At 45.0% G+C, this 25,455-nt stretch overlaps 1 protein-coding gene across 3 annotated transcripts in view; it reads right to left on the bottom strand.

The window, feature by feature from the left end:
• The window catches only part of LOC129854474 (alpha-ketoglutarate-dependent dioxygenase FTO-like), a 180,939-nt gene that overhangs the window by 89,419 nt on the left and 66,065 nt on the right, over positions 1 to 25,455 (bottom strand). For all 3 annotated transcript variants that reach the window (XM_055921550.1, XM_055921552.1, XM_055921553.1), the window contains one exon: positions 19,600 to 19,724. In XM_055921550.1, coding sequence (XP_055777525.1) covers positions 19,600 to 19,724 — 125 coding nt within the window. The remainder of the gene's footprint in view (positions 1 to 19,599; positions 19,725 to 25,455) is intronic.

The following is a 25,455-nucleotide window of genomic DNA, read 5'->3' as shown; positions in this document are numbered from 1 at the left end:
GGAGAGGGAGAGAGGGAGAGGTAGAGAGGGAGAGAGAGGGAGAGAGAGGGAGAGAGAGGGAGAGAGAGGGAGAGAGAGGGAGAGAGAGGGAGAGAGAGGTAGAGAGAGAGGTAGAGAGAGAGGTAGAGAGAGAGGTAGAGAGAGAGGTAGAGAGAGAGGTAGAGCGGGAGAGAGAGAGGTAGAGGGAGGTAGAGAGAGGTAGAGAGAGGTCGAGAGGGAGAGAGGGAGGGAGAGAGAGAGAGGGAGAGCGGGAGAGAGGTAGAGAGAGAGGTAGAGAGAGAGGTAGAGAGAGAGGTAGAGAGGGAGAGAGAGGGAGAGGTAGAGAGGGAGAGCGGGAGAGTGGTAGAGAGAGAGAGGTAGAGAAGGAGTGGTAGAGAGAGAGGGAGAGAGAGAGAGAGGTAGAGAGGTAGAGAGAGGTAGAGAGAGAGAGGTAGAGAGAGAGATGTAGAGAGAGGGAGAGAGGGAGAGGTAGAGAGAGAGGTAGAGAGAGAGGTAGAGAGAGAGGTAGAGAGAGAGGTAGAGAGAGGGGTAGAGAGAGGGAGGTAGATAGAGGGAGAGGAAGAGAGGTAGAGAGAGAGAGGTAGAGAGAGGAAGAGAGAGAGGTAGAGAGAGGTGTAGAGAGAGGTAGAGAGAGGTAGAGAGAGGTAGAGAGAGGTAGAGAGAGAGAGGTAGAGAGAGAGGAAGAGAGAGAGGAAGAGAGAGAGGAAGAGAGAGAGGAAGAGAGAGAGGAAGAGAGAGAGGAAGAGAGAGAGGAAGAGAGAGAGGTAGAGAGAGAGAGGTAGAGAGAGGTAGAGAGAGAGAGGTAGAGAGAGAGGAAGAGAGAGAGGAAGAGAGAGAGGAAGAGAGAGAGAGGTGGAGAGAGGAAGAGAGAGAGGTAGAGAGAGAGAGGTAGAGAGAGGTAGAGAGAGAGAGGTAGAGAGAGAGGAAGAGAGAGAGGAAGAGAGAGAGGAAGAGAGAGAGGAAGAGAGAGAGGAAGAGAGAGAGGTAGAGAGAGAGGAAGAGAGAGAGGAAGAGAGAGAGGTAGAGAGAGAGAGGTAGAGGAAGAGAGAGAGGTAGAGAGAGAGGAAGAAAGAGAGGAAGAGAGAGAGGAAGAGAGAGAGGAAGAGAGAGAGGTAGAGAGAGAGGAAGAGAGAGAGGTAGAGAGAGAGGAAGAGAGAGAGGAAGAGAGAGAGGAAGAGAGAGAGGAAGAGAGAGAGGAAGAGAGAGAGGAAGAGAGAGAGAGGTAGAGGAAGAGAGAGAGGTAGAGAGAGAGGAAGAGAGAGAGGAAGAGAGAGAGGAAGAGAGAGAGGTAGAGAGAGAGGTAGAGAGAGAGGTAGAGAGAGGTAGAGAGAGAGAGGTAGAGAGAGGGAGGTAGAGAGAGGGAGGTAGAGAGAGGGAGGTAGAGAGAGGTAGAGAGAGGTAGAGAGAAAGAGGTAGAGAGAGGGAGAGAGAGAGAGAGGTAGAGAGGTAGAGAGAGCTAGAGAGAGAGAGGTAGAGAGGTAGAGAGAGAGAGGTAGAGAGAGGGAGAGGGAGAGAGGGAGAGGTAGAGAGAGGGAGAGCGGGAGAGAGAGAGGTAGAGAGAGGTAGAGAGAGGTAGAGAGAGAGAGGTAGAGAGAGGTAGAGAGAGAGTGGTAGAGAGAGAGGGAGAGAGAGAGAGAGGTAGAGAGAGGTAGAGAGAGAGAGGTAGAGAGGTAGAGAGAGAGAGGTAGAGAGAGGGAGAGGGAGAGAGAGGGAGAGCGGGAGAGAGAGAGAGAGGTAGAGAGAGGTAGAGAGAGGTAGAGAGAGGTAGAGAGAGAGAGAGGTAGAGAGAGAGAGAGAGAGGTAGAGAGAGAGAGAGAGAGAGGTAGAGAGAGGTAGAGAGAGGTAGAGAGAGGTAGAGAGAGGTAGAGAGAGGTATAGAGAGAGGTAGAGAGAGAGAGCATTAGATGATGGTTGACCCAGTCACAGGTGTTTGCCCGCCAGCACATAACAGTGTAGGACCCTGAGGTAGAGAGACTCAAAAAGTGCAGCCAAAAAACTTTTGGCGAGCAGCACGCACACCAAGGAAAACAGACAGACAGACAGAGCTGGCAGGGAGACGGTGGTACAGTAGCTATATTATCCTGTTTAGGGGATAAGGAGCAACAGAGCGAAGGGGAAGATGTCTGAGAGATGTCTCTGATTAACCTGTCCCCTCCGATGACAACTACATCACAGAGCTCTGTTCAACAACCGCCCTCCCACCAACACGGCAGCCAGCCCGACCCCGCGCCACCCTCGCCACCCCCTTCTTCCGGGGCCACACCAGCCACAGTAATTAAACAAATGAGAGCAAAGCTGTACACAAGTCATTAATGAACAACTAACGAACGCCGATGAAGTTTGGTGTCACATGACATGACATCCCCTCTCGCCCCTAACGGCCAACGATTCAGCCTATCATGTGGACTGTTGGTTCATGACCTCCCTTCAAGTGACACCCACCTCTCGCCCTGACTTTGTACATCACCCTGTGATGATATGTGGCTCTGGTCATGAAGGACTAGACAGAGGTGATGACAGGCACACGTTGTTGAGGATTAAAATCATTACATAACAGAAGGCCGTCCCCATCACTTTGCTGTTGACTGACAGACTGTTGTAGACAGATGACTGCTGTTGACTGACAGACTGTTGTAGACAGATGACTGCTGTTGACTGACAGACTGTTGTAGACAGATGACTGCTGTTGACTGGCAGACTGTTGTAGACAGATGACTGCTGTTGACTGGCAGACTGTTGTAGACAGATGACTGCTGTTGACTGACAGAGTGTTGTAGACAGATGACTGCTGTTGACTGACAGAGTGTTGTAGACAGATGACTGCTGTTGACTGACAGAGTGTTGTAGACAGATGACTGCTGTTGACTGACAGACTGTTGTAGACAGATGACTGCTGTTGACTGACAGACTGTTGTAAACAGATGACTGCTGTTGACTGGCAGACTGTTGTAGACAGATGACTGCTGTTGACTGACAGACTGTTGTAGACAGATGACTGCTGTTGACTGACAGACTGTTGTAAACAGATGACTGCTGTTGACTGACAGACTGTTGTAGACAGATGACTGCTGTTGACTGGCAGAGTGTTGTAGACAGATGACTGCTGTTGACTGACAGACTGTTGTAGACAGATGACTGCTGTTGACTGACAGACTGTTGTAGACAGATGACTGCTGTTGACTGACAGACTGTTGTAGACAGATGACTGCTGTTGACTGACAGACTGTTGTAGACAGATGACTGCTGTTGACTGACAGTGTAGTAAACAGATGACTGCTGTTGACTGACAGACTGTTGTAGACAGATGACTGCTGTTGACTGGCAGAGTGTTGTAGACAGATGACTGCTGTTGACTGGCAGAGTGTTGTAGACAGATGACTGCTGTTGACTGACAGACTGTTGTAGACAGATGACTGCTGTTGACTGGCAGAGTGTTGTAAACAGATGACTGCTGTTGACTGGCAGAGTGTTGTAGACAGATGACTGCTGTTGACTGACAGAGTGTTGTAGACAGATGACTGCTGTTGACTGGCAGAGTGTTGTAGACAGATGACTGCTGTTGACTGGCAAACTGTTGTAGACAGATGACTGCTGTTGACTGACAGACTGTTGTAGACAGATGACTGCTGTTGACTGACAGACTGTTGTAAACAGATGACTGCTGTTGACTGACAGACTGTTGTAGACAGATGACTGCTGTTGACTGACAGACTGTTGTAGACAGATGACTGCTGTTGACTGACAGACTGTTGTAGACAGATGACTGCTGTTGACTGACAGACTGTTGTAAACAGATGACTGCTGTTGACTGGCAGACTGCTGTAGACAGATGACTGCTGTTGACTGGCAGACTGCTGTAGACAGATGACTGCTTGGCTACAGCTCTCTATGGAGTTCTATGGAGACTCCTCTTGGTTAGAGTTAGTGTCAACTCATTCCATGGAAGGCCGAGGGTCTTCACTAGAGGTCAACCGATTATGATTTTTCAACACTGATACCGATTATTGGAGGACCAAAAAAAGCCGATAGCGATTAATCGGCCGATTTTGATATATATACACTGCTCAAAAAAATAAAGGGAACACTTAAACAACACAATGTAAGTCCAAGTCAATCACACTTCTGTGAAATCAAACTGTCCACTTAGGAAGCAACACTGATTGACAATAAATTTCACATGCTGTTGTGCAAATGGAATAGACAAAAGGTGGAAATTATAGGCAATTAGCAAGACACCCCCCAAAACAGGAGTGATTCTGCAGGTGGTGACCACAGACCACTTCTCAGTTCCTATGCTTCCTGGCTGATGTTTTGGTCACTTTTGAATGCTGGCGGTTCTTTCACTCTAGTGGTAGCATGAGACGGAGTCTACAACCCACACAAGTGGCTCAGGTAGTGCATTTCATCCAGGATGGCACATCAATGCGAACTGTGGCAAAAAGGTTTGCTGTGTCTGTCAGCGTAGTGTCCAGAGCATGCAGGCGCTACCAGGAGACAGGCCAGTACATCAGGAGACGTGGAGGAGGCCGTAGGAGGGCAACAACCCAGCAGCAGGACCGCTACCTCCGCCTGTGCAAGGAGGTGCACTGCCAGAGCCCTGCAAAATGACCTCCAGCAGGCCACAAATGTGCATAGAATATGTGGACAACTACAAATACCTAGGTGTCTGGTTAGACTGTAAACTCTCCTTCCAGACTCACATCAAACATCTCCAATCCAAAGTTAAATCTAGAATTGGCTTCCTATTTCGCAACAAAGCATCCTTCACTCACGCTGCCAAACATACCCTCGTAAAACTGACCATCCTACCGATCCTCGACTTCGGTGATGTCATTTACAAAATAGCCTCCAATACCCTACTCAATAAATTGGATGCAGTCTTTCACAGTGCCATCCGTTTTGTCACCAAAGCCCCATATACTACCCACCACTGCAACCTGTACGCTCTCGTTGGCTGGCCCTCGCTTCATACTCGTCGCCAAACCCACTGGCTCCAGGTCATCTACAAGACCCTGCTAGGTAAAGTCCCCCCTTATCTCAGCTTGCTGGTCACCATAGCAGCACCCACCTGTAGCACGCGCTCCAGCAGGTAACTACAAAAAACTACAAAAATAACTACAAAAATCTCTGAAACTGGAAACACTTATCTGTCTCACTAGCTTTAAGCACCAGCTGTCAGAGCAGCTCACAGATTACTGCACCTGTACATAGCCCATCTATAATTTAGCCCAAACAACTACCTCTTCCCCTACTGTATTTATTTATTTATTTTGCTCCTTTGCACCCCATTATTTCTATTTCTACTTTGCACATTCTTCCACTGCAAATCTACCATTCCAGTGTTTTACTTGCTATATTGTATTTACTTCGCCATCATGGCCTTTTTTGCCTTTACCTCCCTTATCTCACCTCATTTGCTCACATTGTACATAGACTTATTTTTCTACTGTATTATTGATTGTATGTTTGTTTTACTCCAGGTGTAACTCTGTGTTGTTGTATGTGTCGAACCGCTTTGCTTTATCTTGGCCAGGTCGCAGTTGCAGATGAGAACTTGTTCTCAACTTGCCTACCTGGTTAAATAAAGGTGAAATAAAAAAATTGAAATAAAAAAGGTCATTAATATGGTCAAATCCGGAAACTATCATTTCGAAAACAAAACGTTTATTCTTTCAGTGAAATATGGAACCGTTCCGTATTTTATCTAACGGGTGGCATCCATAAGTCAAAATATTGCTGTTAGATTGCACAACCTTCAATGTTATGTCATAATTACGTAAAATTCTGGCAAATTAGTTCGCAACGAGCCAGGCGGCCCAAACTGCTGCATATACCCTGACTCTGTGTGCAATGAACGCAAGAGAAGTGACACAATTTCCCTAGTTTAATATTGCCTGCTAACCTGAATTTCTTTTAACTAAATATGCAGGTTTAAAAATATATACTTCTGTGTATTGATTTTAAGAAAGACATTGATGTTTATAGTTAGGTACATTCGTGCAACGATTGTGCTTTTTTCGCAAATGCGCTTTTGTTAAATCATCCCCCGTTTGGCGAAGTTGGCTGTCTTAGTTAGGAAAAAATGGTCTTCACACAGTTCGCAACGAGCCAGGCGGCCCAAACAGCTGCATATACCCTGACTCTGCTTGCACAGAACACAAGAGAAGTGACACAATTTCCCTAGTTAAAAGATATTCATGTTAGCAGGCAATATTAAATAAATATGCAGGTTTAAAAATACATACTTGTGTATTGAGGCTTTGATGTTTATGGTTAGGTACACATTGGTGGAACGACAGTGCTTTTTTGCGAATGCGCTTGTTAAATCACCTGTTTGGCGAAGTAGGCTGTGATTCAATGATAAATTAACAGGCACCGCATTGATTATATGCAACGCAGGACAAGCTAGATCAACTAGTCATATTTTTTTTTATTTTACCTTTATTTAACTAGGCAAGTCAGTTAAGAACAAATTCTTATTTTCAGTGACGGCCTAGGAACAGTGGGTTAACTGCCTTGTTCAGGGGCAGAATGACAGATATTTACCTTGTCAGTCCAATGCTCTAACCACTAGGCTACCCTGCCGCCCCAATATCATCAGCCATGTGTAGTTAACTAGTGATTATGTTAAGATTGATTGTTTTTTATACATTTAATGCTAGCTAGCACCTTACCGTGGCTCCTTTCTGCACTCGCATAACAGGTAGTCAGCCTGCCACGCAGTCTCCTCGTGGAGTGCAATGTAATCGGCCATGATCGGTGTCCAAAAATGCAGATTTTTACGAAAGCTTGAAATCGGCCCTAATTAATCGGCCATTCCGATTAATCGGTTGACCTCTAGTTTTCACTCCTCCCTTGTACTTTCTTGAGGAATTAAGGTCACTAATTAGTAAGGAACTGCCCTCACCTGGTTGTCTAGGTCTTAATTGGAAGGAAAAAACCTGCAGACACTAGTCCCTCCCTGGAATGAGCTTGACACCCCAGGTCTATGGGAACTCCCCTTGTTGCAACTATGGGTCTGTGTTAAAAGGAGGTTGTTTTCTGGTAGTTAGTGGACCCTGCCACAGTATGGGGCCTCTCCCTCTGGGTCCTATAGCTCCTGTCACCAGGCCTGTCACTGTGTCACAGCCTGGACTACAGCAGCCTGGGCTCTGTCCGCTCTGTCCTTCTTCATTGTGGAACAAGAAGAGTACCATCTTTCAAATTCCCATCTGGGACAGGGGATCCCCATTGTTCCTCTCTCTGGGTCTCTGTCACTGAGGACACAAAGGACATGTCATCATGGTGGAGGACACAGGAGGGGGGTTAGGAGTAACATGAAAGGAGGGTCTCTCTCTCTCTCTCTGAGTGGTTCTACAGGGGTGCAACTGGTGGCTGACACAGTAGAGAACTCACCACAGCCTGAACATAACTCCAGCCTGGCCCCTGTGGCCCCTGCTGACCCATGGGCTTGATGACAGGCTGGGCCCTTTGTCCGGGAGCGCTGTACCTAGGTGAGGGCAGGGGAGGGCAGGGGTAGACAGGGGCAGTAAACAAAGGTGGTGTGGAGGGTGGTAGAAGAGATGATGGCCCCCAGGTCAGAGGACAGTGATGGACAGCTGAGGGATGAGTGCAGCTGTGGACCTGGAGACATACATCTCTCTCTTCTCTCTATCAATGAGACGTACATCTCTCTCTTCTCTACATCTCTCTATCAATGAGATGTACATCTCTCTCTTCTCTCTATCAATGAGACGTACATCTCTCTCTTCTCTCTATCAATGAGACGTACATCTCTCTCTTCTCTCTATCAATGAGACGTACATCTCTCTCTTCTCTCTATCAATGAGACCTACATCTCTCTCTATCAATGAGACCTACATCTCTCTCTTCTCTGTATCAATGAAATGTACATCTCGCTCTTCTCTATCAATGAGACGTACATCTCTCTCTTCTCTGTATCAATGAAATGTATATCTCTCTCTTCTCTCTATCAATGAGACCTACATCTCTCTCTATCAATGAGACCTACATCTCTCTCTTCTCTCTATCAATGAGACGTACATCTCTCTCTTCTCTCTATCAATGAGACCTACATCTCTCTCTATCAATGAGACCTACATCTCTCTCTATCAATGAGACCTACATCTCTCTCTTCTCTCTATCAATGAGACGTACATCTCGCTCTTCTCTATCAATGAGACCTACATCTCTCTCTTCTCTCTATCAATGAGACCTACATCTCTCTCTTCTCTCTATCAATGAGATGTACATCTCTCTCTTCTCTCTATCAATGAGACCTTTATCTCCCTCTATCAATGAGACCTACATCTCTCTCTTCTCTCTATCAATGAGACCTACATCTCTCTCTATCAATGAGACGTACATCTCTCTCTTCTCTCTATCAATGAGACCTACATCTCTCTCTATCAATGAGACCTACATCTCTCTCTTCTCTGTATCAATGAAATGTACATCTCGCTCTTCTCTATCAATGAGACGTACATCTCTCTCTTCTCTGTATCAATGAAATGTATATCTCTCTCTTCTCTCTATCAATGAGACCTACATCTCTCTCTATCAATGAGACCTACATCTCTCTCTTCTCTCTATCAATGAGACGTACATCTCTCTCTTCTCTCTATCAATGAGACCTACATCTCTCTCTATCAATGAGACCTACATCTCTCTCTATCAATGAGACCTACATCTCTCTCTTCTCTCTATCAATGAGACGTACATCTCGCTCTTCTCTATCAATGAGACCTACATCTCTCTCTTCTCTCTATCAATGAGACCTACATCTCTCTCTTCTCTCTATCAATGAGATGTACATCTCTCTCTTCTCTCTATCAATGAGACCTTTATCTCCCTCTATCAATGAGACCTACATCTCTCTCTTCTCTCTATCAATGAGACGTACATCTCTCTCTTCTCTCCATCAATGAGACCTACATCTCTCTCTTCATCTCTCTATCAATGAGACCTACATCTCTCTATCAATGAGACCTACATCTCTCTATCAATGAGACCTACATCTCTCTATCAATGAGACCTACATCTCTCTCTTCATCTCTCCATCAATGAGACCTACATCTCTCTCTTCATCTCTCTATCAATGAGACGTACATCTCTCTCTTCTCTCTATCAATGAGACCTACATCTCTCTCTTCTCTCTATCAATGAGACCTACATCTCTCTCTATCAATGAGACGTACATCTCTCTCTTCTCTCTATCAATGAGACGTACATCTCTCTCTTCTCTCTATCAATGAGACCTACATCTCTCTCTTCTCTCTATCAATGAGACGTACATCTCTCTCTATCAATGAGACCTACATCTCTCTCTTCTCTCTATCAATGAGACGTACATCTCGCTCTTCTCTATCAATGAGACCTACATCTCTCTCTTCTCTCTATCAATGAGACCTACATCTCTCTCTTCTCTCTATCAATGAGATGTACATCTCTCTCTTCTCTCTATCAATGAGACCTTTATCTCCCTCTATCAATGAGACCTACATCTCTCTCTTCTCTCTATCAATGAGACGTACATCTCTCTCTTCTCTCCATCAATGAGACCTACATCTCTCTCTTCATCTCTCTATCAATGAGACCTACATCTCTCTATCAATGAGACCTACATCTCTCTATCAATGAGACCTACATCTCTCTCTTCATCTCTCCATCAATGAGACCTACATCTCTCTCTTCATCTCTCTATCAATGAGACGTACATCTCTCTCTTCTCTCTATCAATGAGACCTACATCTCTCTCTATCAATGAGACGTACATCTCTCTCTTCTCTCTATCAATGAGACGTACATCTCTCTCTTCTCTCTATCAATGAGACCTACATCTCGCTCTTCTCTCTATCAATGAGACGTACATCTCTCTCTATCAATGAGACCTACATCTCTCTCTTCTCTCTATCAATGAGACGTACATCTCGCTCTTCTCTATCAATGAGACCTACATCTCTCTCTTCTCTCTATCAATGAGACCTACATCTCTCTCTTCTCTCTATCAATGAGATGTACATCTCTCTCTTCTCTCTATCAATGAGATGTACATCTCTCTCTTCTCTCTATCAATGAGACCTTTATCTCCCTCTATCAATGAGACCTACATCTCTCTCTTCTCTCTATCAATGAGACGTACATCTCTCTCTTCTCTCCATCAATGAGACCTACATCTCTCTCTTCATCTCTCTATCAATGAGACCTACATCTCTCTCTTCATCTCTATCAATGAGAACTACATCTCTCTCTATCAATGAGACGTACATCTCTCTCTTCTCTCTATCAATGAGACCTACATCTATCTCTTCATCTCTATCAATGAGACCTACATCTCTCTCTATCAGTGAGACGTACATCTCTCTCTTCATCTCTCTATCAATGAGACGTACATCTCTCTCTATCAATGAGAGATACATCTCTCTCTTCTCTCTATCAATGAGATGTACATCTCTCTCTTCTCTCTATCAATGAGACGTACATCTCTCTCTTCTCTCTATCAATGAGACGTACATCTCTCTCTTCTCTCTATCAATGAGACGTACATCTCTCTCTATCAATGAGACGTACATCTCTCTCTATCAATGAGACGTACATCTCTCTCTTCATCTCTCTATCAATGAGACGTACATCTCTCTCTATCAATGAGACGTACATCTCTCTCTTCTCTCTATCAATGAGACCTATATCTCTCTATCAACGGGACCTAAATCTCTCTATGTCCCACTGATCTGATGAGTAGTGAGAGAGAATAAAGACCTCAACAATGCTGGTGAGAATAGCTAGATACAGTAAGCAGCTACATGAAAATGAACATATCAGATGTACTGCCGTACTAAAGACTGGGCCAAGTACACACCTACAATAGATTCATTTCAATTACCTTTTTCAAAGCAAAAGGACTAACAAATATATGCAATTATTACATAACTAAATAGTTTGAGGAAAAATATAGTAGTCTATTTATTCATGGTAAACTAATTAGAAATGACAATGATGGTCATGTTGAACTGTGTGTGGAGAAAAGCATTGTGTAGTCAGGAAGTGTAATGGTTTGAGGTCATGCAGTTTTCCATTGGAAGATGAACTTCCGAGCCCCTGGAATACAGCAGCCCCTTGATTTACGCAGTCGAAGCTGTCCAACTGCTTCCCAGGTCAAAGGTCATCGGCTGCTGCCCACTCTCCTACCGTTCTGTCCACACACACAGCGCTCTGTGCATACCGACCGAGAGGACAGGGGCTGCCGTGTCAGCCAGAAACCTTCCTACTGAGTCATAAACACCTACTCTTACCCGCTCTCCTCCTCCTCCTCCCCTCCTCCCCCAGAGGAAAGCTGGGGCTGCACTCTGTTGATCTTTCACTCCACACCCGCCCCACACTCCTTTTACACAGAGCCTGGTAAGAGAACAGAGCAGAGGAATGAAAGGGAGGTAGTAAAGAGAGCGAGACACAGAATGAACAGAACAGAATGAAAGAAAAGAAGAGAAAAGCCACAGAGAAGGGCCAGATGGGTACCTTCACAGTCCATTTATCAAACCCAATGTGCCTCCCCCTCTCCTCTCCTCCACCTCCTCCTCCTCCTCCCTTCCCCTCCCCGCCGCTCTCATGTCCTAAACCCCCATGTAATTCTGTAATCATTTTCATTATCATATAATGACCTTACAAAGCCTACAGCAGTTTGCACGGTCAGTACAAAATTCACAGCTGTTCCCTTCAGTGTTTGCTCGCCGGCTGTGACAGTGCAGCCTTTTTATTGGTCCAGAGGCGTGACCTTTGGCTCTGATAGGTCGGCACGGGGTCACCTCACTCAGGAAGGTTTGAGGTGGCCGCAGGCAAAGCACAGGTCACAACACCTGTCAATAAGTTAGAACACACTACGGCAAGAAATATAAAGTCCTGATTGATGTCCACACGACAACTAACAACAACCTTCCAGGTCTCTGGCTAGAGGCTCTCCAGATCTAGTCAATGTCAACCTAAAGGGCTCCAGTATAGCAACGCTTCCAGGGGTCATACGTTCTGGATGGCAAAGGATAAGTACCTAGTGTTTACCTTACCCTCATGATGTATTCTTTAACTGCCATGCTACGGAACAGCCCCCTCACTCACTCACAGACCTAATAATGGCTGTTTGGAGGGCCACTCACAGGACATTTATCTAAGGACATGGTAGACAGCATATATACAGTACCAGTCAAGAGTTTGGACACACCGACTCATTCAAGGTTTTTTCTTTATTTTTACTATTTTCTACATTGTAGAATAATAGTGAAGACATCAAAACGATTAAATAACACATATGGAATAATATAGTAACCAAAGAAATGTGTTAAACAAATTAAAATATATTTTATATACTTAAAAGTGGCCACCCTTTGCCTTTGCACACTCTTGGCATTCTCTTAACCAGCTTCATGAGGTAGTCACCTGGAATGCATTTCAATTAACAAGTGTGCCTTGTTAAAAGTTAATTTGTGGAATTTCTTTCCTTCTTAATGCATTTGAGCCCATCAGCTGTGTTGTCACAAGGTAGGGTTGGTATACAGAAGAGCCCTATTTGGTAAAAGACCCGAGTCCATATTATGGCAAGAACAGCTAAAAAAAACATCCAGTGCTATGATGAAACTGGCTCTCATGAGGACCGCCACAGGAAAGGAAGACCCGGCGTCACCTCTGCTCCAGAGGATGAGTTCATTAGTTACCAGCCTCAGAAATCGGCAATTAACTGTACCTCAGAATGCAGCCCAAATAAATGCTTCACAGAGTTCAAGTAACAGACAAATCTCAACATCAACTGTTCACAGGAGACTGCATAAATCAGGCTTTCATGGTCGAACTGCTGCATAAAAAAACACTAATGCACGACACCAATAAGAAGAAGAGACTTGCTTGGGCCAAGAAACGTGAGCAATGGACATTAGACCAGCGGAAATATGTCCTTTGGTCTGATGAGTCGAAATTTTAGATTTTTGGTTCTAACCGCCGTGTCTTTGTGAGACACAGAGTAGGTGAACAGATGATCTCCGCATGTGTGGTAACCACCGTGAAGCATGGAGGAGGAGACGTGATGGTGCTTTGCTGGTGACACTGTCAATTATTTATTTAGAATTCAAGGCACACTTAACCAGCATAGCTACCCAGCATTCTGCAGCGATACGCCATCCCATCTGGTGTGCGTTTAGTGGGACTACCATTTGTTTTTGAACTGGACAATGACCCAACACACCTCCAGGCTGTGTAAGGGCTATTTGACCAAGAAGAAGAGTGATGGTGCTGCATCAGATGACCTGGCCTCCACAATCATCCGACCTCAACCAAATTGAGATGGTTAGGGATGAGTTGGATCGATGAAGGAAAAGCAGCCAACAAGTGCTCAGCATATGTAGGAATTCAAGACTGTTGGAAAAGCATTCCTCATGAAGCTGGTTGAGAGAATGCCAAGAGTGTGCAAATCTGTCATCAAGGCAAAGGGTGGCTACTTTGAAGAATCTCAAAAAACACTTTTTTGGTTACTACGTGATTCCATAAGTGTTATTTCATAGTTTTGATGTCTTCACTATTATTTTACAATGTAGAAAATAGTAAAAATAAAGAAAAACCCTTGAATGAGTCGGTGTGTCCAAAACCTTTGACTGGTACTGTATATCAAAGCGTTCTCAATATGCACCCACCAGAAACCATGTTACAGGACAAAAAGCTCATAAGAATAAGAGAGGCCTCATAACTTCATTGTTGCAGTGGGGATGAATGAATGGATATACTGCCCTCACAGTGCTGGGGGAGCAAAGACATTCCTCACCCTGAGTACCCATAAGTCACTGGTGAAGACCTGGCGGTCACGGGGAACATCTCTCTTTTCCTCTCTCTCTCTCTCTCTCTCTCTCTCTATAGTGGTAAAAACGCCTGAGGGAATACTGGGCTGAGAGCTAGCAGGCACAGGTTTGCTGAGCGCTCTGGTGCTTTAACTGGTGGTGTTTAAGAAACTAAAGTCACGGGAAACTTCATCAATCAGCTTGCTGTGCTTATGTTTCTGTGCCTTTAGCTGGAGTAATCCATCATGTTGTTTTGTGTTCTGAAACCTTTAGCGAGCATTATTCTCCGAAGGGTTTCCATGGAAACAAAAGAACAGCAGAACGCAGACAGTGGAGCCTGTTGAATAGTGAGTCTACTGAAACCTAATTAAAAATTCATATAAATATAAAAAATAAAAACAGTCAAATTAATCTCCTGGTTCATTTTAAAAAGTACAATTTTGGTGAGTGGTTTTATGGAAATAAATGAATGTTTGAATCTGTCAGACTAAACTGAGCTGAACTTTGGTCTCTCTTTCTCTCTCTAATATATCAACATTCATATAGTTTATCTTTGATTAGGAACAATGAAACTACTTCAGAACAAAATCCTGCAGAGACCCCAAAGTGTAGCTATCTTTCATCACAAAGTGTTTCTTTTCCCTTATCCCTCCATATCTCAAATCATTATCAGAATCTTAACATTGCGCGAGGCCATGTGTTTCGTTTTGTCTAAACGTCGTCTGTTGACGGCCACTTCACAGACGACCCCCAGCTTGCTTTTTGGGGAGAGGCATTATCTGCGTGCAGAGAGATAGGGAGCAGTCGGAGTTCAAACCCATTACGGCTGCGTATGTGTGTGTATATGTCCGTGTGTGTATATGTCTGTGTGTATATGTGTGTATATGTCTGTGTGTGTATATGTCTGTGTGTGTATATGTCTGTGTATATGTCTATGTCTATGTGTGTGTGTGTGTGTGTGCATATGTCTGTGTGTATATGTCTGTGTATATGTCTATGTGTGTGCCTGTGTATGTGTCTGTGTGAGTATATGTCTGTGTGAATGTCTATGTCTATGTGTGTGTCTGTGTCTGTGTGTGTGCCTGTGTCTGTATATGTCTGTGTATATGTCTATGTCTATGTGTGTGTCTGTGTCTGTGTGTGTGTGTGTGCCTGTGTATGTGTCTGTGTGAGTATATGTCTGTGTGAATGTCTATGTCTATGTGTGTGTCTGTGTCTGTGTCTGTGTGTGTATATGTCTGTGTATATGTCTATGTCTATGTGTGTGTCTGTGTCTGTGTCTGTGTCTGTGTGTGTGTGTGTGTGTGTGTGTGTGTGTGTGTGTGTGTGTGTGTGTGTGGCGCTGTCCCCCCAATCTAATCACTCTATCCTGCTGATTAAATAAACTCCTGTCTGAACCGAAGACAGGCACCCTGCATTTCCTGTCCTGAGCCTTGTTATTGGTTTCCCTGTGATGTGTGAGGGCTGGGCTGTGTGTGTGTGTGTGTGTGTGTGTGTGTGTGTGTGTGTGTGTGTGTGTGTGTGTGTGTGTGTGTGTGTGTGTGTGTGTGTGTGTGTGTGTGTGTGTGTGTGTGTGTGTGTGTGTGTGTGTGTGTGTGTGTGTGTGTGTGTGTGTGTGTGTGTGTGTATGTGTGTGCGGCTGTGCTGGAACAGACATTTGTGGGTTGGTGGTGTTGTAGTAGTGTTGGGGGGTGGGTGTAGTGACTAGTGGGATGGTTTCTAGCTTTCAGCACCTGCGTTAGGAATGCAATTCAGATGGCCAGCCCTCCCTCCTTCCCTCCTCCAGAGAGGCTGAGAGGCCGGGCTAGGCATTAACGCAGGCTGACGAGGTGTGTGGAAACTGTCTGTTTACAAGAATCATCTGGTCAGGGTGTAGCTCGGGTCAACAAGAGGGCCACATCAAAACAAAGGCGGGCCACAGGGTTATGGGGGTGATAGAGGGTATGGAGGGTAGAGTCTGTACAGATAGCCAGCAGAAGTTTGCTTAATGCCATTTTGGAGAAAGAAACATTTCCCTGGTTGGCATGAATCTGTAGTGTGTAGTCTGTGTGTGTTTGTCCCTGGTTGGTATGAATCTGTAGTGTGTAGTCTGTGTGTGTTTGTCCCTGGTTGGTATGAATCTGTAGTGTGTAGTCTGTGTGTGTTTGTCCCTGGTTGGTATTAATCTGTAGTATATAGTCTGTGTGTTTGTCCCTGGTTGGTATTAATCTGTAGTGTGTAGTCTGTGTGTGTTTGTCCCTGGTTGGTATTAATCTGTAGTATGTAGTCTGTATGTTTGTCCCTGGTTGGTATTAATCTGTAGTATATAGTCTGTGTGTGTTTGTCCCTGGTTGGTATTAATCTGTAGTGTGTAGTCTGTGTGTGTTTGTCCCTGGTTGGTATTAATCTGTAGTATATAGTCTGTGTGTGTTTGTCCCTGGTTGGTATTAATCTGTAGTATGTAGTCTGTGTGTGTTTGTCCCTGGTTGGTATTAATCTGTAGTGTGTAGTCTGTGTGTGTGTGTTTGTCCCTGGTTGGTATTAATCTGTAGTGTGTAGTCTGTGTGTGTTTGTCCCTGGTTGGTATTAATCTGTAGTGTGTAGTCTGTGTGTGTTTGTCCCTGGTTGGTATTAATCTGTAGTGTGTAGTCCGTGTGTGTTTGTCCCTGGTTGGTATTAATCTGTAGTATGTAGTCTGTGTGTGTTCATTCACCTCCATGCTCTTTAGGTTCTTACCAGAGCCAGGGCCGGGGTCTCGTCTGCCCCTGAACACAGGGTGTCCAGGCTGGGACACACAGGGAGGGAGAGGCCCTTACAGCTGGGGTCTAGTGGCTGATTATGACCCCCCTCAACTGCTTTGGTGCCGTTGTCTCAGAAAGACACACACTAAGCTACACACACAGGCATACAACACACAGAAATGCACACACACATCTTTGCGCACGCACACGCACACACACACAGGAACATACACACACTACACACACATTATTACATATACATCCTCATAAACTGGGTGGTTTATAAAAGCTGATTGGCTGACAGTCGTGGTATGTCAGACCATATACCATGGGTACGACAAAACCACCTCGGTGATTTATGGTATATGGCCAATATACCACGGCTAAGGGGCTGTATCCAGGCACTCCGCGTTGAGGTATATTGGCAATATAACACACCCCCTCTGGCCTTATTGCTTAATTATACCATGGCATTGTTGAAAACTCGTTTCTGATTGGCTTGAAGGGCATTCTAGAGCATGCATTATTTCCAACGATGCCAACTTTGTGACTTTTCAGACCCCTCCAGCGACTTTTATTGGTAAAATATTCTAGCTACTATTCACACTGGTGTGTCGTGGAACACACCTTCCACATCGTGCATTGTTTTCAATAGAACGCATAGCACCTCGTTCATTATCCCTTACATAACATCCTCCCACACAAAACACATGATGTTGTGTGTGGGAGGGTGTTATGGGTGTATATGTAATAATATGTAGTGTGTGTGTGTCAAAGTTCTAATAGGGGGTGCTTATAATTGTCCTGTTTCACTGCAGGTACAAGCGGGTAACCTGTACGAGTGTGAGGTGTGAAATGTACATCCCAACTCCCCCTGAGACACCTCGTAGAGCGGCTGTGTGTGTGTGTGTGTGTGTGTGTGTGTGTGTGTGTGTGTGTGTGTGTGTGTGTGTGTGTGTGTGTGTGTGTGTGTGTGTGTGTGTGTGTGTGTGTGTGTGTGTGTGTGTGTGTGTGTGTGTGTGTGTGTGTGTGTGTGTGTGTGTGTGTGTGTGTGTGTGTGTGTGTGTGTGTGTGTGTGTGTGTGTGTTTCTGAGAAAAAGGCACTGAAACAGTAGAGAGGGGGGGGGTTACCACTACCAGAGTGGAGACAGAGATGGAACAGCTAAAACAAACACATGATGTTTTGTGTGGGAGGGTGTTATGGGTGTATATGTAATAACATGTAGGGTGTTCACCCACTCTGGGCAGAGTGGGTGAAAAGGCGCTTTGCTTATGAAATTTCACTTCCTTACGTTATAAAATACATCTTAACAAGACAAATATTATTATTCATGTTCAGAATCGTTCAGTGGGGTGTTTCTCTAAAAGCTACATTTGCATGACACGAGCCGGGTTAAATGTAAAAGGCTTTGGAAAAAGAAGCTTGGTATTCGCTCAGTGCTCCGTTGACATTTCACAGAGATACGCTTGTTTTTGTGAGAAATCTTAGAAAGAGTACTTGAATTTCAAATTAATATTAAAAGCGTATACTAAAATAAGAAAATACTACATGTCCTGTCTCAAAATCTATATCCATCTGACCTCTATACTGTTTTCTGTCCTGTGGATTCAAGAAGAAAGTTCAACGGGAAAGAGAAGCTGTCAAGTAGCCAGGAGCCTTAATTCATGGACAGAGTCCAGCCTGGCAGACGCCATGCAATTTTACAGATTTTTGACCACTTTTTTTCTCTGGCCTCCATTGATTTAGTCACACTAATTCTGGCCGTCCTACAAGGTTCTGATAGAGACATGAGGTTTGGCATGAGGTTTGGACCATTGATTTAGTCACTAATTCTGGCCGTCCTACAAGGTTCTGATAGAGACATGAGGTTTGGACCATTGATTTAGTCACACTAATTCTGGCCGTCCTACAAGGTTCTGATAGAGAGATGAGGTTTGGACCATTGATTTAGTCACACTAATTCTGGCCGTCCTACAAGGTTCTGATAGAGAGATGAGGTTTGGACCATTGATCTAGTCACACTAATTCTGGCCGTCCTACAAGGTTCTGATAGAGAGATGAGGTTTGGACCATTGATTTAGTCACACTAATTCTGGCCGTCCTACAAGGTTCTGATACAGAGATGAGGTTTGGACCATTGATTTAGTCACACTAATTCTGGCCGTCCTACAAGGTTCTGATAGAGAGATGAGGTTTGGACCATTGATTTAGTCACACTAATTCTGGCCGTCCTACAAGGTTCTGATAGAGAGATGAGGTTTGGACCATTGATTTAGTCACACTAATTCTGGCCGTCCTACAAGGTTCTGATAGAGACATGAGGTTTGGACCATTGGTTTTCCATTAGAGGATGATCTACACAATTCATTATTTAACCCATTGGGCAAAAGATGCGTTTTTATGTGTGTGTGTGTATGTGTGTGTGCGCGCACAGATGTGTGTGCATTCCTGCGTATGCATGCCTGTGTGTGTGGCTGAGTGTCTTTCTGAGACAAGGGCACCAAAGCAGTAGAGACAGGGGGGGGGGGGGTTACCACTACCAGAGTGGAGACAGAGATGGAACAGCTAAAACAAACATATTATGTTTATTTGTGTGGGAGGGTGTTATGGGTGTATATGTAATAACATGTGTGTATAATATGTAGTGTGTGTGTGCGTGTGTGTGTGTGTGTGTGTGTGTGTGTGTGTGTGTGTGTGTGTGTGTGTGTGTGTGTGTGTGTGTGTGTGTGTGTGTGGAGGGGGGGATAGAACCAATCCAAGACACGTCACCCTGATAGCTGCTAGGTCCAAGGACCCCTCACTACAAACAACCTCCAACACCCACGTCAGATCTGCAGACTATCTGAGGAATTCACTTCACATCACCTCCATTCCTACTCAAATTTCAACAATACTGATTCCTTTAAGTGTTTTTTTCACACAATTGAAAGTGTAACAGGGTGTGATTCTTGAACATGTGCCATCCAGACAAGTGTGCTTGTTTTCACATTTCAATATTGTTGTGTGTCAGTTTCTGTTTACTGTTGTTGTTGTTGTTGTTTACTGTTGTTGGTGGTAATTTGCTTACCTGTCTCTCCAGGTCTGCCTGTGCTGCTGTCTGTCTGTCAGGGCAGTTAGCAGGGTCTCCGCCATCTCTCTCCTGCCCTCCTCCGGTTGTCCCTCTTCCTCCACCGCTGCCAGTAAGAGTTGCGTCTTAAAGATAGGTAGTAAACAGGAAATGATGTATTAAAATGACATGGTTCCATATCTCGATTCTGTCTATGAATCCAAAGTAAACCATATCTCAGACTAATCAGGCCCAATTTGGCGCAGGCGGAATTTGAGTGGTTCTGAACACTTCCTGACTCGCCTGTTCGAGCTACAGACTTCCTGGACATGTCATTTGACGGGTCTAATTGTCCTGGATACACCCATAGCAGACTCTTGCGTCGGCGAGACAACATTCAGAAACCGGTTGTTCTCACGAAAACGTCTCTAAAGTCTGAACAGTTTGAGCAACAGACTATTATGACCCCATCATGGCATCAAAGCCTAGACTCTCACGAAGACCAACGTGCTGTCTGTTTTGCTCAACGACGATCACAAGCCACATTCGTTAGAACGTAAGAGCTTTTCTACATAGAAGATCATAAATAAGTATTGCATTGCGACAATTCCTGATGTTTTGCTGAGCTTTCTAATAGCTCCCAGACAGACATGAAACACTTACAGACAAATCGCAGACATGGGTATAAGGCAATAGGTGACGTTTTGTGGATATAACAGTCACTTTAATAAATTTCTGCCCAGGGAATAGCGTCTATAACGCATGGAATAGCGTCTATAACGCAGGGAGTAGCGTCTATAACGCAGGGAGTAGCGTCTATAACGCAGGGAGTAGCGTCTATAACGCAGGGAGTAGCGTCTATAACGCAGGGAGTAGCGTCTATAACGCAGGGAATAGCGTCTATAACGCAGGGGGTAGCGTCTATAACGCAAGGGGTAGCGTCTATAACGCAAGGGGTAGCGTCTATAACGCAAGGGGTAGCGTCTATAACGCAGGGAGTAGCGTCTATAACGCAGGGAGTAGCGTCTATAACGCAGGGAGTAGCGTCTATAACGCAGGGAGTAGCGTCTATAACGCAGGGAGTAGCGTCTATAACGCAGGGAGTAGCGTCTATAACGCAGGGAGTAGCGTCTATAACGCAGGGAGTAGCGTCTATAACGCAGGGAGTAGCGTCTATAACGCAGGGAGTAGCGTCTATAACGCAGGGAGTAGCGTCTACAACGCAGGGAGTAGCGTCTACAGCGCAGGGAGTAGCGTCTACAGCGCAGGGAGTAGCGTCTACAGCGCAGGGAGTAGCGTCTACAACGCAGGGAGTAGCGTCTATAACGCAGGGAGTAGCGTCTATAACGCAGGGAGTAGCGTCTATAACGCAGGGAGTAGCGTCTACAACGCAGGGAGTAGCGTCTACAGCGCAGGGAGTAGCGTCTACAGCGCAGGGAGTAGCGTCTACAACGCAGGGAGTAGCGTCTACAACGCAGGGAGTAGCGTCTACAACGCAGGGAGTAGCGTCTACAACGCAGGGAGTAGCGTCTATAACGCAGGGGGTAGCGTCTATAACGCAGGGGGTAGCGTCTATAACGCAGGGGGTAGCGTCTATAACGCAGGGGGTAGCGTCTATAACGCAAGGGGTAGCGTCTATAACGCAAGGGGTAGCGTCTATAACGCAAGGGGTAGCGTCTATAACGCAGGGAGTAGCGTCTATAACGCAGGGAGTAGCGTCTATAACGCAGGGAGTAGCGTCTATAACGCAGGGAGTAGCGTCTATAACGCAGGGAGTAGCGTCTATAACGCAGGGAGTAGCGTCTATAACGCAGGGAGTAGCGTCTATAACGCAGGGAGTAGCGTCTATAACGCAAGGGGTAGCGTCTATAACGCAAGGGGTAGCGTCTATAACGCAAGGGGTAGCGTCTATAACGCAGGGAGTAGCGTCTATAACGCAGGGAGTAGCGTCTATAACGCAGGGAGTAGCGTCTATAACGCAGGGAGTAGCGTCTATAACGCAGGGAGTAGCGTCTATAACGCAGGGAGTAGCGTCTATAACGCAGGGAGTAGCGTCTATAACGCAGGGAGTAGCGTCTATAACGCAGGGGGTAGCGTCTATAACGCAAGGGGTAGCGTCTATAACGCAAGGGGTAGCGTCTATAACGCAGGGAGTAGCGTCTATAACGCAGGGAGTAGCGTCTATAACGCAGGGAGTAGCGTCTATAACGCATGGAATAGAGTCTATAACGCAGGGAGTAGAGTCTATAACGCAGGGAGTAGAGTCTATAACGCAGGGAGTAGAGTCTATAACGCAGGGAGTAGAGTCTATAACGCAGGGAGTAGAGTCTATAATGCAGGGAGTAGAGTCTATAATGCAGGGAGTAGAGTCTATGATGCAGGGAGTAGTGTCTATAATGCATGGAATAGAGTCTATAATGCAGGGAGTAGAGTCTATAATGCAGGGAGTAGAGTCTATAATGCAGGGAGTAGAGTCTATAATGCAGGGAGTAGAGTCTATAATGCAGGGAGTAGAGTCTATAATGCAGGGAGTAGAGTCTATAATGCAGGGAGTAGAGTCTATAATGCAGGGAGTAGAGTCTATAATGCAGGGAGTAGAGTCTATAATGCAGGGAGTAGAGTCTATAATGCAGGGAGTAGAGTCTATAATGCAGGGAGTAGAGTCTATAATGCAGGGAGTAGAGTCTATAATGCAGGGAGTAGAGTCTATAATGCAGGGAGTAGAGTCTATAATGCAGGGAGTAGAGTCTATAATGCAGGGAGTAGAGTCTATAATGCAGGGAGTAGAGTCTATAATGCAGGGTATATAGTCTATATAATGCAGGGTATATAGTCTATAATGCAGGGAGTATAGTCTATAATGCAGGGAGTAGAGTCTATAATGCAGGGAGTAGAGTCTATAATGCAGGGAGTAGTGTCTATAATGCATGGAATAGAGTCTATAATGCAGGGAGTAGAGTCTATAATGCAGGGTATAGAGTCTATAATGCAGGGTATAGCGTCTATAATGCAGGGAGTATAGTCTATAATGCAGGGAGTAGTGTCTATAATGCATGGAATAGAGTCTATAATGCAGGGAGCAGTGTCTATAATGCAGGGAGTAGAGTCTATAATGCAGGGAGTAGAGTCTATAATGCAGGGAGTAGAGTCTATAATGCAGGGAGTAGAGTCTATAATGCAGGGAGTAGAGTCTATAATGCAGGGAGTAGAGTCTATAATGCAGGGTATATAGTCTATATAATGCAGGGTATATAGTCTATAATGCAGGGAGTATAGTCTATAATGCAGGGAGTAGAGTCTATAATGCAGGGAGTAGAGTCTATAATGCAGGGAGTAGTGTCTATAATGCATGGAATAGAGTCTATAATGCAGGGAGTAGAGTCTATAATGCAGGGTATAGAGTCTATAATGCAGGGTATAGCGTCTATAATGCAGGGAGTATAGTCTATAATGCAGGGAGTAGTGTCTATAATGCATGGAATAGAGTCTATAATGCAGGGAGCAGTGTCTATAATGCAGGGAGTAGAGTCTATAATGCAGGGAGCAGTGTCTATAATGCAGGGAGTAGAGTCTATAATGCAGGGAGTAGAGTCTATAATGCAGGGAGTAGAGTCTATAATGCATGGAATAGAGTCTATAATGCAGGGAGCAGTGTCTATAATGCAGGGAGTAGAGTCTATAATGCAGGGAGTAGAGTCTATAATGCAGGGAGTAGAGTCTATAATGCAGGGAGTAGAGTCTATAATGCAGGGAGTAGAGTCTATAATGCAGGGAGTAGAGTCTATAATGCAGGGAGTAGAGTCTATAATGCAGGGAGTAGAGTCTATAATGCAGGGTATATAGTCTATATAATGCAGGGAGTAGAGTCTATAATGCAGGGAGTATAGTCTATAATGCAGGGAGTAGAGTCTATAATGCAGGGAGTAGAGTCTATAATGCAGGGAGTAGTGTCTATAATGCATGGAATAGAGTCTATAATGCAGGGAGTAGAGTCTATAATGCAGGGTATAGAGTCTATAATGCAGGGTATAGCGTCTATAATGCAGGGAGTATAGTCTATAATGCAGGGAGTAGTGTCTATAATGCATGGAATAGAGTCTATAATGCAGGGAGCAGTGTCTATAATGCAGGGAGTAGAGTCTATAATGCAGGGAGCAGTGTCTATAACGCAGGGAGTAGAGTCTATAATGCAGGGAGTAGAGTCTATAATGCAGGGAGTAGAGTCTATAATGCATGGAATAGAGTCTATAATGCAGGGAGTAGAGTCTATAATGCAGGGAGTAGTGTCTATAATGCAGGGAGTAGTGTCTATAATGCAGGGAGTAGTGTCTATAATGCAGGGAGTAGTGTCTATAATGCAGGGAGTAGAGTCTATAATGCAGGGAGTATAGTCTATAATGCAGGGAGTAGTGTCTATAATGCATGGAATAGAGTCTATAATGCAGGGAGTAGAGTCTATAATGCATGGAATAGAGTCTATAATGCAGGGAGCAGTGTCTATAATGCAGGGAGTAGAGTCTATAACGCAGGGAGTAGAGTCTATAACGCAGGGAGTAGAGTCTATAATGCAGGGAGTAGAGTCTATAATGCAGGGAGTAGTGTCTATAATGCATGGAATAGAGTCTATAATGCAGGGAGTAGAGTCTATAATGCATGGAATAGAGTCTATAATGCAGGGAGCAGTGTCTATAATGCAGGGAGTAGAGTCTATAACGCAGGGAGTAGAGTCTATAACGCAGGGAGTAGAGTCTATAATGCAGGGAGTAGAGTCTATAATGCAGGGAGCAGTGTCTATAATGCAGGGAATAGAGTCTATAATGCAGGGAGCAGTGTCTATAATGCAGGGTGTAGCGTCTATAACGCAGGGAGTAGCGTCTATAACGCAGGGAGTAGCGTCTATAACGCAGGGAGTAGCGTCTATAACGCAAGGGGTAGCGTCTATAACGCAAGGGGTAGCGTCTATAACGCAAGGGGTAGCGTCTATAACGCAGGGAGTAGCGTCTATAACGCAGGGAGTAGCGTCTATAACGCAGGGAGTAGCGTCTATAACGCAGGGAGTAGCGTCTATAACGCAGGGAGTAGCGTCTATAACGCAGGGAGTAGCGTCTATAACGCAGGGGGTAGCGTCTATAACGCAGGGGGTAGCGTCTATAACGCAGGGGGTAGCGTCTATAACGCAAGGGGTAGCGTCTATAACGCAAGGGGTAGCGTCTATAACGCAGGGAGTAGCGTCTATAACGCAGGGAGTAGCGTCTATAACGCAGGGAGTAGCGTCTATAACGCATGGAATAGAGTCTATAACGCAGGGAGTAGAGTCTATAACGCAGGGAGTAGAGTCTATAACGCAGGGAGTAGAGTCTATAACGCAGGGAGTAGAGTCTATAATGCAGGGAGTAGAGTCTATAATGCAGGGAGTAGAGTCTATAATGCAGGGAGTAGAGTCTATGATGCAGGGAGTAGTGTCTATAATGCATGGAATAGAGTCTATAATGCAGGGAGTAGAGTCTATAATGCAGGGAGTAGAGTCTATAATGCAGGGAGTAGAGTCTATAATGCAGGGAGTAGAGTCTATAATGCAGGGAGTAGAGTCTATAATGCAGGGAGTAGAGTCTATAATGCAGGGAGTAGAGTCTATAATGCAGGGAGTAGAGTCTATAATGCAGGGAGTAGAGTCTATAATGCAGGGAGTAGAGTCTATAATGCAGGGAGTAGAGTCTATAATGCAGGGAGTAGAGTCTATAATGCAGGGAGTAGAGTCTATAATGCAGGGAGTAGAGTCTATAATGCAGGGAGTAGAGTCTATAATGCAGGGAGTAGAGTCTATAATGCAGGGAGTAGAGTCTATAATGCAGGGTATATAGTCTATATAATGCAGGG

The sequence above is a fragment of the Salvelinus fontinalis genome, chromosome 4 (assembly GCF_029448725.1).
Source record: "Salvelinus fontinalis isolate EN_2023a chromosome 4, ASM2944872v1, whole genome shotgun sequence".
Taxonomy (NCBI): Eukaryota; Metazoa; Chordata; class Actinopteri; order Salmoniformes; family Salmonidae; genus Salvelinus; species Salvelinus fontinalis.
This window is presented reverse-complemented; position numbering and strand designations above follow the sequence as displayed.